Raw genomic sequence first — 15220 nt, forward strand, 5'->3', positions numbered from 1 at the left:
TTCTGGCTATTAATCTTCTGACCTTCATAAACTTCCAATGTCAGTAAAATCGTGTAATTATACCCAAAACTAATGGTAAAAATGCGTCCCAGTATTGAAGGAGTTAAGCACTTCATCCTTTGGTACGGTCTTGGTATGCCCTGCAGGGTACAGCGATCCTTTCTGCATGATGGGTATTATTCCTGAAGTGCAAGTGGGTCATGCCGTGGCTGCAGGATCAAGAGGAAGCAGCCGCCAGGGTAGCGTGGACGGTGATAGCAGCGCTACGTCCCCGGACCCCGCCAAGTTGTCGTCCTCGGCACGCATCATAACGGGCACAGCCGCCATAGGTGACTTACAGCGTCCGAACACCGTGATCTGGAGGCTCAGTGACTGCCCCGTGCCGACCTCCGTGCACGCGATGGCAGTATGATGCACCCCGGCCTGTTTGAATGCACTGGGGGTTTGCGTGACACCATTAGTACACTGTGTGCACATAATGGCACTGAGACCCCTCAGTCTTTTTTCCATCTCTGGGCAGTGTGACGCCTCGACGTAGTGCATCTCTTAGTTTAGTACTTTGCACGAGCTGTAACCTCTCATGACATCCGGAGAGGTAATGTTCCAAAAGTTGATAAGTTCGGTCAAAAGCAAAGTTGAGACAAGCATTTTGCCTCATCAACTTCCCTCCAATATCCCGCACTCCAGTGTTGCATTTTCTTCTATATTCTATTTTTTATTTCTATGGTTACAGCTCCTCTGAACCTACTAAATGCATGGCATTTCACCCCCCACAGACAACCTCGCTCCACAAGACTTATTCTCAGCCATACTGTGCCTGCCTCACTGATTTGAGTTAGCCAGTACCTTCCCTCGCTTGGTTCTGGCCGTATTGGCAAACTTTGGGACACCACTTCTTTCCGTTTTACGTCCCTTCGACCTGAACAGTTTCAAGAGGCGAGTGTCTAAACATCTCCGGCAATGAATACTAAGTGGGCCTTTCCATTTGCCTTTTTTTTTTATATATATATATCGTTTAGTTGTTTTGGAACGACATTTTATCGAAGTTTCCTTCCGTGCTATCGGCCTCTCACAACCCTAAAATTAAAGAAGTTGAAAACAAGAACACAGCAGTTTTCAACTTTGGTTTCACTTTCTAACACTGTGGAGCTTTCATTTAATTTCTTCTGCTTTCATTTATGTAACTAATTCCTGGGTTTATATAATTAAAAAAAAATTCACACTTTTTATCAGTTGAACATTAAACAAGTTGTAATGCATTGCAAACCTTCCTTATCAGCAACATGCTTGTGACAGATTACTGGTGTCTTTTTCTTCTCAGTCTTTATAATGCTAATAACATGACAGGCAGTAAGGCAAGTATGTCACTTCCTTCTTCAATAGAAAAAAAATACTTGACTTCAATATCAACATGAATTCTAACAACCATTCATTTTTACAAAGTAATATCTTAATTTATCTTATTTTACACGTTTCATCGCTGAAATTCTGTCATAATTAAATGGTCCAATGACTGACTGCCCCTTCGTTTGCAGACGTTTTATTGTATTCGGTTATATGTTTTTGTTTACGTTTTGTCATTGATATCACCAGCGCTACATTATGTTACAACGCCTGAAGTGAAGAAAGTGCGTGTTTTGAAGTCCTCTCTTGTTCTCTGGAGGGCCGCTGAGTGTTCGGTGGATGACCATGACATAGGAATAGCGTGTTGCACTGGCTCACGAAAGTACTCATGTTCCTGCAGGGTTCAGCGATCCTTATTGTATGTTGGGCATCCAGCCAGCCGTTCAGAGTGGACTACCGGGATCTCCAAGAGACGTTTACAATCTGGCACAGGGCTCGCCACCACCTGATTCTCCAAGAAATCGGCATTTTAGTGGAGTGAGTTCCTTCCATTAAATTATTTTGTGTTGTTCTAAAGACGTGATGATTATTCGTGTGTGTGTGTGAGTTAAGAGTGACAGTATAGCGTGCTCAGTGTGACAAACTTTCTTTATTATGGAAATCTGGGAATGCAGTAGACTGGCTGTTGTTTAAAGAAGAGTGCGATAAGAGTGACAGTGTTGACATGTTGCAGAGTGGTGCGAACAGTGTGGCAATGTATCTATCGCAGGAGAGTGTGGTTAGTGTTTCTTTGTCACAGGGATCGCGGAGCTCGGTGGAGGTGGAAGCAGACAGTGACGGGGACAAGAGCAGCAGCTGTGAAAGCCCTAAGTCCTTTGCCAAGGAAAGTCTCCGGAAGCATCACAGGTAAGTTGTCAGTCTGCATTCAAGTTATTGTTTCCATATAATGCTTGCAAAAAATATACGAAAGCTGTTTATTTGTGATAGTAATTTGACTCTGAAACGATTGTAATTTGATCTGAAAATGATAATGACCAGTAATGAAATTCGTTTTCTAATCATCATCTGTTATTTAACCAGACTAGTGTCAAAAGATGCGATCGTAAAAAAAGATTATTTGTGAGGTAGGTATTATTTGATAGATTTTCATTGAGATCACATTGGTATTAGTAACCTGTCTAATCACTGACGCCCGGCAGACGAGGTGCTCGCTCTCCAAGACAGGAAAGTCAGCTTTACTGGTTGATCTAATATCTATTTTATCAGTAAAGAAATAAATTTAGCAACTTTAAAGAAATAAATCTAGTAAATTTAGTCAAAGAATCTTGTTTTACTTGCCGTCCGTGGCTGTTGCATATCTTGCTCCTTCTCGATTCTTCACCTTTGAATAAAAAACAAATTCTCTAAGGCAGTGCGTGGCGCTCCTCACTGAGGCTTGATGCATCTCCAGCAATCCCAGAAGAGATTAAGGTTTATTGCAGTTATTATCATCAGTGAGGGTTCAGATAATTTCACTTAATTTTTGCCGTTTCTGCTGTGACGTGATGGTGCTGGTCTTCAAACTGTACCACTCCGCGAGGGAAGAACTACCACTAACACAACAACACTAACACGAATGGTAATACTTAAAACATTTATGAACAAAAGCAACAACACAGCAGCAGCAGCAGCAGCAGTAGTAGTAAGAAGAACAATAACTGCAATAACAGCATACCACCACCTTTACCACCACCACTACCATCATCATTAATAACAGCAGCAACAATAACAAGAAACTACTACTCCCACCACCACCACCACCACCACCACCACCACCACCACCACCACCACCACCACCACCACCACCACCACCACCACCACCACCACCCACTGCTACTACTGCTGCTACTACTACTACTACTACTACTACTACTAACAAAAACAACAACAACGACGACAGCAGCAACAACAGCAACAACAATTATAGTAACGCAAAAACAATAACTATCACAGCTTTAACTACAAGACTAACTACAATATCTGTAACATCAGCCTCAACAACAACAGCTACAATATGAGCCACGGCAAGACGACAGCAACACACACTGTCCTGACAACAAAGGCAATTAACGTCAAGCTGTGTGTCAGACCTTTACAGTAACCATGACTTGTGGACACATACGAAGGGGTCGTGAAGGGAAAGGGAACCAAAACTAAGCGGTACATTTGTCTCGGTTGGAATGCCATGCCACTAAGCGCTTATGCAATGTCTTGTCTTCTAATCCTCTTCTTAACTGGATTTTATAGCATGTGTTCTATTGCGCCACTGAGGTTCTTCGTGTTTCTGATGCCATGCAATTCGTGTATAATGTCAGTCGATAGTATTTTTCTGCTCAGATGTTTTGGTATAGGACTTCGTATATTTATCGCTCCAGCGTTGTAAGACCTTGTGGTGTGAAATGTGCTAGTCTTTATTTTTGACACTATTAAATTCCACAGGTTCATGAGACAAATTTCCCTTCTTGAAAAGCTTTGTTGTGATTCCTTTGTCAATCTACATATGTTCGTCTGAATTATTTCCGGTGGTCGTCCATTATTTTATCTACTATTCAAGTTTGGCTGACTGGCCGATAGTTCGACATTAACGATTTATCTCCTTTCTTAAAAATGGAGTCTACATTCTCTTGCTTCCACATCACAGGCACTTCAGACTGTAATGACTTCCCGAAAGATATTAACCAGCTTTTCATTAATGACATCTCAGCTGATTTACATCCATATGAAGTTACGAGCGTGTGAGGGTTTCTCGGCACAGCAACTCCCGTCTCTCCTGCCTTGTTCCTTTGTGACGTTCATCTTGCTTCCGCCCCACACATAGCCTCGTGACTTGGACCTCTTGCACTTTTATTCCTCTTACTATAAATACCTAGTCCTTTCACTCCTGATATTGCCGATCCATGGAACACATCTCGAGTCTCAGTGTGTTTATTCAGCGTAGCCTCGGAACATTGCAACACATAGCTGCTCTTCCATCAGCAAATTTTGGTATACCATTTTGCCTGTCATCTCTGAAGTGACACGTTATGAAATGCCAAGTTTTTTTTCTTTTATTTATTTATTTATTTTTTTTTTCAGACGTTCCTATCAAAAGTGAAACGAGATAATTTTGCAGTATCGGTAGAACGGACAAGACAAATGTTATGCTCATTGTTATTTTGGGTTTAGTGAAAGATGATATTCTACTTACAGTGAACCGCAGTTATGTCATAAATCTTGCTTATTACGAGCGGACAAAGCAAGTCATGGCATGAAACGTGGCACCATTGCTTTACCTACACACAAAGACACAGCACGTTTGTTCAAATATATATTTACTTACTTGCTCCGCGACTTGCATCTAAGTGGACATTTTTGTTTAATCGTGTTTGTTCCTCTTGGCCAGATATCCACTCTTGCATAAAAAAAATACCACGCAGTTTCTTTGATCTTAGCCATTAAGCGAGATTCTTCCTATTACTAGTCTAAAGCTTACAACACACTACTCATTCAAGCTCTCCATACTCTTGCTTGACTTGTATAGCAGGTGTGCTTGAGTGCAGCTCCCACTCATGACTGACACTTTAAATTCAACATGAGACTTTTTTTTTCTTAGCTTTATTTTCCTCTTGCATCGATATGAAATACTGCTTCAATGTATTCTAGTGTCGGGGAATCTTTTTCGCTCACACAGCTTTCCTTTTTGTCAGTGTAACAACTCGTGCCAAGCTCACTGTCTGTGTTCGTCGAAAACCAATTCCATTCACTTTCCCACCCTTCGACTGTGTATCATCCCCATAGTATTCCCTTACCGCACTCTCTCTCTCTCTCTCTCTCTCTCTCTCTCTCTCTCTCTCTCTCTCTCTCTCTCTCTCTTCACATCGTCATGAAAAATCTTCCTTTTGCTCAACTTTTCACGAGCTTCAAGGTGTTTGTGTGTGCGTGTCTCCCTCAAGCATGGCAAGGTTGAATTTGGACTGTCTTAAGACCCCCGACGCTAAACAGGACAGTCCCAGGGAAAAATTAAAGAAGAGACCAAGGTAAGACGCTGACCAACCAAGAGTGATCAGTTCAGTCCTCCCTCACGTGAAGGGCGGATCTGGCTAGGTCAGTTCTTAAGGATCAAATCAGTTTAAGGCAGTGAAGAGCGGCAGCAGCGTGATCCAGAGTCTGTGATGGATCAACAGATTATATGCTGCCCACGTCTCTTGCTTTCTATCCTAGTGTTATATATATATATATATATATATATATATATATATATATATATATATATATATATATATATATATATATATATATATATATATATATATATATATATATATATATATATATATATATATATATATATATATATATATATATATATCTCTCTCTCTCTCTCTCTCTCTCTCTCTCTCTCTCTCTCTCTCTCTCTCTCTCTCTCTCTCTCTCTCTCTCTCTCTCTCTCTCTCTCTCTCTCTCTCTCTCAGTAGAAAGATAAAGATTTATTTTGTTTGTAGCAGTTAAAATAATCTTTTTTGAGGTTCTCAGTGACAGTAGAGTGAATGACTGACCTGGCCAGGCCGCCCCCACGCGGTAGGGTAGCGTTGTAGCAGTAGCAGCAGAAGGTGGATAGTCGAGAACCGCTGTGCCTGATCCAAAAGCATCCCTCCCACCACCACATCGCCACAACTGCTATTGCTTCTGTCACCCACACGGCCACCAGTGACCGTCACTACTAACCCCTAACCTCCGCCACAATCTACCCCCACCCGCGTCACCACTGCGGCCACACCTGTTTGTCTTGCTTATGGAAACACTGATGCGCATTTATTTTACTCTATTGCTTCCTGCTTCAACTCACAAATCGCATTAAGGAAACGGTCTCCAGGTTGCTGCATCGATAGGTTCTGAACGATACAGAACAAGTTTGCGAGGCGAGATTTCGTGGCTTTTAGGATCCGCCAAGGATTCACTGCTGCCTTATGACTGGCCTGTCTTTACAGTACTTTACAGCTGCCACCTTCCCCCCCATTTAGCAGAGACAGCACCGCGAGGTCACCCGAGCACCTCAGGGTGGTGTGCTGAATGCTGCTTCATTCAGCTTTCTTTAACACACTAGTGGCTGGATGAGCACCGAGAAAGTGGCTGGTCGCGCGACTCCTTCATCCCGTATTCTGAAACATTCTGCACCGCACCTCCACTACCTTCAAAAGTCTCTAGTTGAAGTGGCACGAATTTTCATGAGTATTTTTACGGCCGTAGTGACAGATAAATACGACTTCTTTATCATTAACCAGAGAAACACTCCTGAGAACTCGGCTAATCGTGTCTATGGCCTTTGAAAATAGTCGTGGTGACAGCAAAGTGTTCCTGAATACGGCATTCCTCCGCTTACTGTACGTTTGAGCCATTCACCCCTGCAGCCTGGGCCGCCGCTCGTGCCCGTAGCGTAGCACTGTCACTCAGAAGCCACCACACGCTCTCCTTGGCCTCAGTGTGTACTGCAAGTAGCCAGTACGATTTGACAGTAGACTATATGTATATATATATATATGCAGTATATATATACACCATGTACTGTACTACCTACTTGTTGCTTGTTTGTGTTGAAAAGTTGTATTACATTATCCTGAGAGTTGTAGTTCAGTGAAGAGGCTTATTACATTGTAGTGTTCTGTTGTTATTATCATTATTGTCATTATTGTTAGCATTGTGGATGTTATTATCATTATTGTCATTGGTACTATTATCGTTTTTCATTTCTATCATAATATTAATCATTATTTTTTATTATTATTATTATTATTATTATTATTATTATTATTATTATTATTATTATTATTATTATTATTATTATTATTATTATTATTATTATTATTATTATTATTGTTGTTATTGTTATCATCATCATCATCATCATCATCATCATCATCATCATCATCATCATTATCACCATCATCATCATTGTTATTATTCTTATCTTCGTTATTATTATTATGATTAGAATAATAATAATAATCATCATCATCACTTATAATCATCATCATTCGTCATCACCACCGTCACCATTGATATTGTTAGCTTTCTTGTTACTTTTGTCGACATATCCATTATTATCATTATTCCTCAGTGCATTAAAGTATTGCTCAGTAAACCTGTGAGTGAGTAACGATGGCTTAGCACTGACCACTGTGTTTCGTGTGCCACGCTGTTACATGATACAGGTACAGTAGATGCAGTGAGTGGAGATTGCATTAGTCCCCTTCCATTGCTGCCCACTTCTCCATTGCCAGTGTCACCTCCTCCTACAGCTTCCGGTTGAGTTTTAAGCGGAGGCCGGCGGAACCCAAACGAGAGAAGCTGGAACACCGGGACTCCCTCAGTAATGCAATACCCGCCAAGATCATCCGTGCCACTTCTGTCAAGCCGCACACCCTCAACCCGCGCTGGAATGAGAAGTTCAGGCTGTAAGTACCAGATTCTCTCCTCAACCATACAGAACAACCACTGAGAGAGAGAGAGAGAGAGAGAGAGAGAGAGAGAGAGAGAGAGAGAGAGAGAGAGAGAGAGAGAGAGAGAGAGGTGAAAATGAAGGCTGAAAGCAAAGGAAAGGAAATTGAGTTAATGAGGGAGAGGAATGGTGAGGGAGAATGAAGGAGTGTTGGTGGCTCAGAAAAGTATGAGCTGAAACGTGTTGGTTGCTTCCTTTGCCCAGCTGTTCAGGAGTGGAGGTGTTTGCTGCACCGCGCGAGGCTTATTTCATATAACGGGTTCTTTTTTTACGCTTGACAGGATGAGTGAGCGGCAGTGTCGCAAGGTAATGTTATGTCTTCACACGAGTGCTCTTTTTTCATACGGTTCGCTTACAGTGGTGCACAGAATGTATAGTGACACCAGGGACAACGACATCCTGGCTCTGCCTTTAATGAACCACGACTGACACATCGCGAGAAAGGAAAGTTTGTAAAGAAAACCGTCTGTCTGAAGTGTTCCAGACTTCAATAGTGTTGTGGAAAGTTCGGCGCTGGACGACCCAGCAGAGCACCTTGCAAGCAAATGTCTTTCGCTCGGGAAACTTGAAACGCACGACCACCCTATGACGGTATAATTAAACTTCATCGAATTCTATCTAATACTATTTTCCCTTACGGTAAATAACCATTGCTATGAAGTGACCCTCCCACAATCCAACACGACATGCACCATTAAACGATCGGCGGGAAGCGTTCACGACTACTGGTAGAGTCTATTTGCTCAGCACTCTTACACTGACGGGTGCACCTCTCGACTTAACATTGGAAATATATATATATATATATATATATATATATATATATATATATATATATATATATATATATATATATATATATATATATATATATACTTAAAACTTGAAAATAACGAGAGATTCATGTTGCGAGTCATATGCCGGGTGGAGTCTACGTGCACAGTGAAAACTGGAACAAACGAATGGTGAAGAGGCGGAGCTGATAGGGAGGGAGCGGACATGATAGACTCTAGAGGAGAATGTATAAAGAATGAGGTACGTGGGCGGGCACAGAAGATTGGCTCGGGGTCTCATTCTTTGTGCGCCAGAAAGTATGCGAGATGTTGATGGTTGACGATGTGCTCTCCTCGGAGGGACAACAATCAATACTCGTCAGTTCTTCAAGGTACGAAGACAGCGCTGGTGGCGAAGAAATATTGTCCATGTAAAGGTAGTGCAGGGGGGATATACTGTGGCCTTCTCACTGTCTTCCTTGGTGCGCTTATGTTATTTTTTCTCCCCTTATGTTAGTACTATAAGTCAATTTTCACTGACGCTTCTTGTAATCTTTCCACGCAGTGACATCGACGACATCAGTTTGGACATCCTCCACCTGGATATATGGTAAGGACAGAGAGAGAGAGAGAGAGAGAGAGAGAGAGAGAGAGAGAGAGAGAGAGAGAGAGAGAGAGATTATTAAGATGTTTTCACTTTCCAAATCTTTCTTCTAGTCTGTCCTCCAATTCTATAAATAGCACCTCCTCCTCCTCTTCCTCCTCACCTTTCCTCGTTCTTTCCCTGCTACACATGGTATTCCTTTCCCTCAAGCTCATCACCATCGTCACGTTTATCTGTCTTGGCCGCAGGGATCATGACGACGAGTCCAGCGTGTTCGAGGTGGTGAGCAAGCTGAACGAGGTCAAAGGAGTGAAAGGTTTGGGACGATTCTTCAAACAAATCGCCCAGTCAGCGCGGCAAGGGGGCGGTCAGGACGACTTCCTCGGTTGTGTCAACGTCCCACTGCAGGTAAGGCCACACTGTTAACAAGGATCTCAGAAAGTTGGATAAAAGTTAGATAGATAGAAAAAATCATTATAAAACCTTCAACATGATTTAGGTCATGGCTTGGCAGAGACATCCGGTGGCGTCGCTTATTAAATTCCTCTTTATTATATGTCAAGAAGCTGGTTATACATAATGATTGGAACTGCTTGTTGCTCTGAGTCACACCACAATGAAATGTACAAACAGTACTCGCACTGCCATTGGTCACCTCACCAACACGGGTCACGGTGTCCATCTCTATGCACTAACATGCCAGTGTCACATCATCGTGGCCCATGCTGCTTAAGCAGGCCACATCACAACTGGGGTTCACATCACCCCCGCGAAACACGATTATGATAATCCGCTCATCATTCGCCTTGCAGCAATATCCTAGAGTGGAGAGCTAAGCTCCTCTTGTTATGTAGGAAACTTTCATCTCGCCCACTCTTTTTCCTCCCCACCGCTGTTCGGGACATTACATTAGCATGATATAATTCAAAATTGTCATCCTCAAAACATGATGGCTAATGTTATTTCTTTCAAGGCGGTCTTTCTCGTGGCCTCTCAAAATAAATTACCTAATGGTGAGTGAGGGCCACAAAGGACATTGGAGTACCTTAGGCCGCTGAATGAAGAGTACAAGGGAGCATTTCAAGTGGACGTAATGGACATACTGTATTGTGTAGCAGTACTAAGAAGCACATGGAAGGAAGATGATAGAAATATGTAATTGAGTTGTAAAACGTTTTTTCTTGGAGTAGATAGTAAGGGGATGGATGTACAGAAGACCAAATCATTATTCTGACCAGGAAAGAGATAACTGAAAACGCTGATAAGCTAATAGAAAAGTCGGTGAAGAGGCTTCCATTCGACCTGAGTGACTACGTATTGTTCCCATGTTTTTGGAATGAGAGGACGAGGACGAGGAGAGGCACGAGAATGATGAGAGGCAAAAAAGTAATGCTACTCTTTGCATATGTTCTGAGGATGTCAATCTATCTCTATCTGTCTGTTTCTCAGTCAGTTATATCATGTACTGAAAATTCGTATAATATTCACATCCACGTCTTCAGTCCACATCCTTATCCACTTAGTAGGTGTCTAGAAATACCAGCCAGCTTCCTCTTCCTCATGGGCGTCAGTTCTGATACGAGGATATTGTTGGTAGATTTGAAAATAGATGTGATGTGAATGACTTTTGCTGGACAAAAGTTAAGAATCAATACGGCAACGCTGTAACCAAGAGCGATGTTAAGAGTCATGATAAGTACCCACGTTCCTTATTGTGTCCGCCATTCACCACTTCTTGTCTCCTCACTTTTTCATTCCGCTTTGTCTTGTTACGCTCTGTTTCTTCGTATCAACCCGCTCGCCATCACTCACGTTAAAGACAAGGAGAACAAAGGAAAAAACAGCCAGCAGCGTATCTTTTACTACTTGACGGTGCCATGGTAACAATGTGTGCCAAGCATCACGTGTACATTACTGGGAGGATCTCAGTTTTGTATTAGGACATTGACAACTTCTCCTTTTCAAGAGAGAGAGAGAGAGATTTTAAGACACTTCCCATGCATTTGAACGCATCTTTTGATTCATTAACTTCCCCCTTTAAGCCCTGGCACCCTCAATGAATCGCTTCTTTTCTTTTCTTTTGTTTAGCCTTTTCGTTGTCCTTAGCCAGAGCTCCTCTTGTGTAGGAGATAGAATTAAAATCATCGCTGGTGACGAGAGCATCCTGAACACAGCTGACTGAGATTTACTTCAGTGAGATTCAGTGTCCTAGATTACTTTCGTGTAGGGATGTCAATATTGCACATGTTCATTGGTATTCGCTGATAAACGTTCAGTATTCACCAGACGTTCCTCACCATTATATCCAGACAGTTTTCTATGTTGTACAACGTGTAGTGTCTGTGTGTGAAATATGAGCGTATCAATAGCGTAATGGTTAAAGTTGTGTGGTCATATCAATATTTTGCAAGAAGCAGATATTGCCCACACATCATTTCCACCTGCTCGGCTCGCCCTGTGCCACAAAGAACACAGCACCTCAATACAATGAGTTCAGTCCCCTCCCCTTCTCTCTCTCTCTCTCTCTCTCTCTCTCTCTCTCTCTCTCTCTCTCTCTCTCTCTCTCTCTCTCTCTCTCTCTCTCTCTCTCTCTCTCTCTCTCTCTCTCTCTCTCTCTCTCTCTCTCGATTGATAGATAGATAGATAGATATAGTGACAAAACACTATTATTTTTCCTGGTCTGCGTGTGACGGTGACGTTGAGCCAGGACATCCCCAGCATCGGCGTGGACAAGTGGTATCCCCTGGAGGGACGCTCGCACAGGTCCAACATCCAGGGCCAGATTAACCTGAAGATGTGGCTGTCGACGCGTGAAGACCGGTAAGTGGGAAGGGAAAGCGTGTTTAGAAGGCTTGAGAAGGGAGTGGAGGTCTGCAGCATAAGATAGAAAGGTCTGAAAAGGCAGCAGGAAAAAAGGAAAGAGCTTTTTACAACCATCTTATACCAGAGAAATAAATCATGGTCAAGGATAATTGATTAGAGAAACTACATTGACCTTATTCACTTGATTTATTGTAGGACATAGCATAGACTTGTTTTATAATCTGTAAAAACAACCTTGCCTTTCTCGTTGGTCTCTACGCTGATCCTCCTCAAAGTAAAGGTTTCACTCACACTCGTATTTCTCACTGCACGGTTGTGATGGCAAGTTTTGTAATCTAAGTAACATTTCCATGAACTGGCAAATGTGCTCGCCATGTAAAAGCAATTAAATAAGTAGGTGAATATGTAAACTAATCTAAAAAAAAAGAAAGAGAGAAAGAGAGCATGAGAATATATATTTCCTTCGTCTATCTCTGCTCTGTCATATGTAATCAGCTTTAAGATTATTTCAGTAATATATACAGCGATTTATGTTTGACTGTTTATTAATGCACTACACTAAGATTTTTAGTTTAAATTCACTGTATATTTACGGCCGTGTTTTCATATCATTTAGAGTTATTTCAATACCTAAACCAAAAATCCTACATATCTGTTTAAAGAATGGAGTAAGGAGTATTTACACAATAGTGGGCAAAGCAAGTAGGTCAGACAGAAAAAGCAAAGAGTCACGTGTGTTATTTTCGAAAGCACTCGCCGCTCAACCTTCGATTAACCAACCACAAAAGCAAGCTGAGGAGTCTTTCAGGGCTCTCATGTTTTCCACTACACGGAACATAAGAGCAAGACTTTCTTTGGTCAACAACACACTCTCTCAAAGTAAGCACTAATATGTCGACGTGCTGTACAGTCTAAATATTTCTATCCGCAGAGGTCGGTCGGAAGAAGAGGTATGGGCGGAGGTGCGGGAACACGATCAAATTATCACCATATTCCTCCTCCACGAGCTTAATAAATTTAAGGTAAGGCATCCTTTTCCCCTGTTCCTTTTTATATCTTCAAAGTAATAAGCTACGCGGGAGCAAATCAAAGGCGCCACGTCTCACCTGACCTTCTTTGCCCGTCAATAGCGCCCCCACCTGACTTCCAGGCCAATGGGAAACGGTAATTAATCAGGAACTTGTCACCAGGAGAGGAAATTGGTAAAATGGGTTTTGCCGGAGCTCACGGTGTCGCTTAAATTACTTGAGAGGAGAGGTGGAGATGCTGGTGTTGATGGTAGTGGTGATAGTTGTGGTGGTGAGAGTGGTGACAGTGGTGGCAGTGACGGAAACAAGGTACCGGTGACATGTATAGGATGTGCTGGTGGGAGATTTGTGAACTTGTGTTTTTGCTCACTGCCTTCATAGTGAAAAGTGATTGAAGGTAAATCAAGATACTGTCCTGTACTCGTAGTTCATTAAGGTATCAAGACATTTGCTCCCTAATTTTGGCTAACCCTTTACTGATCGTCCAGAGAACCTACACTCAAGTGGGTCCCCCATTTTTTTTTCTTCATATTTTGTTGCCCTTCGCTGGCTCTCTCTCCTGCATAAAAAAAAAAAAAAGTCTGAGTCGCACGTTGGCATTTGGCATAATGAGGTGGTGGTGGTGGTGGTGGTGTGGCTTTTGCAGGAGAATACAGTCACGTGGGACGGGGAGCTGAGCACGGCCGCCCAAACCATCCTTCACCAGCACGCCATCCAAGGGGACTTGACGCAGCTGCAGCAGGCCATGTGTCGCTGGATGGCCGTGTCCCGCACCCACACCTCCAAGCCCGTGGACCCTCGCGTACTCCATCGCTACCTCCTGGCCCTGCACGACTTATGGGACACCGAGACACTCGGCAAAGAGGAAGTGAGAGCCTTGCTGATTGCCGTGAATGCATGGGTAGTGGTGTATTGCAGTGGCACGACCTCTCAGATCATCGACACCTTATGACGCCAGTTACCTAGCCACGAATAATTCACATTTAGATGAATACAGTAAAAATCTCATGATTGATGCAAAACACTGCGTCAAGATGCCAAAGCAAGGAGTGTGTGTCAGTTAAGCACTACGTATGATTGGCTGACACATACACGGGAATCTGATAGGCCTAACGCGATACGGCGAGTGTCACTTCATCAGCATTGATTTTCCATCCTTAGTGTGTGTGTGTGTGTGTGTGTGTGTGTGTGTGTGTGTGTGTGTGTGTTCTTCTTTTTCTTCTTCTTCTTCTTCTTCTTCTTCTTCTTCTTCTTCTTCTTCTTCTTCTTCTTCTTCTTCTTCTTCTTCTTCTTCTTCTTCTTCATTTCTTCTTCTTCTTGGTCTTCTTGTTCTTGTTATTCTTTTCTTCCTCCTCCTTCTTTCAGCTTCTTCTTAGGGCACCATTGCGTTTCAAGGGTCAAAACACCGCACCCGTTGTCCTCAAGCATACCTGTGCAACATTTCACTCACATACCAGAATATTCTTTACCATCTCAGCTCGTGTGACCCTCGGTGACTCCTGACTTACTTCTGCAGGAGGAGATGCTGGCTGACTCTTACACGGGCTTCCTGGAATACACCATGACCGAGGTTCGCCGCCACAGAGAGGTGTTCCCCATGCCCTCCAAGACCCACGCCATCCGTCTCGAGGCTCTGCTCAAGTGAGTCTCCTGTTTTTCACATTAACGCCACAACATTCACATCTCCGCTATATTCTCGACACCTTCCTACTCATTCACTAAGCATAACATTCATAGGAGTCTACTGTGTATAGGAACGCTTACCCTACACGTCACTAACACAAGGTCATCGTGACACACACACACACACACACACACACACACACACACACACACACACACACACACACACACACACACACACACACACACACACACACACACACACACACACACACACTCTCTCTCTCTCTCTCTCTCTCTCTCTCTCTCTCTCTCTCTCTCTCTCTCTCTCTCTCTCTACGTTCGAGCTGCTCTATTCTTCTTCATAAAATTGTTTGCTTTTTACTCTGCCGCCGTAAGATTCTGTTGAAGAGTTTGTATAAACACTATAAATCTCTCTCTCTCTCTCTCTCTCTCTCTCTCTCTCTCTCTCTCTCTCTCTCTCTCTCTCTCTCTCTCTCTCTCTCTCTCT

At 42.8% G+C, this 15220-nt stretch overlaps 1 protein-coding gene across 4 annotated transcripts in view; it reads left to right on the plus strand.

Moving 5' to 3' along the window:
- LOC123503753 (BAI1-associated protein 3-like) overlaps window positions 1–15220 on the plus strand; it is a 119859-nt gene that overhangs the window by 90872 nt on the left and 13767 nt on the right. For 3 of the 4 annotated variants that reach the window (XM_045253750.1, XM_045253752.1, XM_045253751.1), the window contains 10 exons: window positions 147–329; window positions 1745–1881; window positions 2144–2250; window positions 7659–7814; window positions 9197–9241; window positions 9484–9643; window positions 11943–12055; window positions 12990–13080; window positions 13733–13954; window positions 14603–14727. In XM_045253750.1, coding sequence (XP_045109685.1) covers window positions 147–329; window positions 1745–1881; window positions 2144–2250; window positions 7659–7814; window positions 9197–9241; window positions 9484–9643; window positions 11943–12055; window positions 12990–13080; window positions 13733–13954; window positions 14603–14727 — 1339 coding nt within the window. The remainder of the gene's footprint in view (window positions 1–146; window positions 330–1744; window positions 1882–2143; window positions 2251–7658; window positions 7815–9196; window positions 9242–9483; window positions 9644–11942; window positions 12056–12989; window positions 13081–13732; window positions 13955–14602; window positions 14728–15220) is intronic. The other variant, XM_045253753.1, reaches the window with a different exon arrangement.

This window comes from Portunus trituberculatus, chromosome 14 (genome assembly GCF_017591435.1).
Source record: "Portunus trituberculatus isolate SZX2019 chromosome 14, ASM1759143v1, whole genome shotgun sequence".
Lineage (NCBI taxonomy): Eukaryota > Metazoa > Arthropoda > Malacostraca > Decapoda > Portunidae > Portunus > Portunus trituberculatus.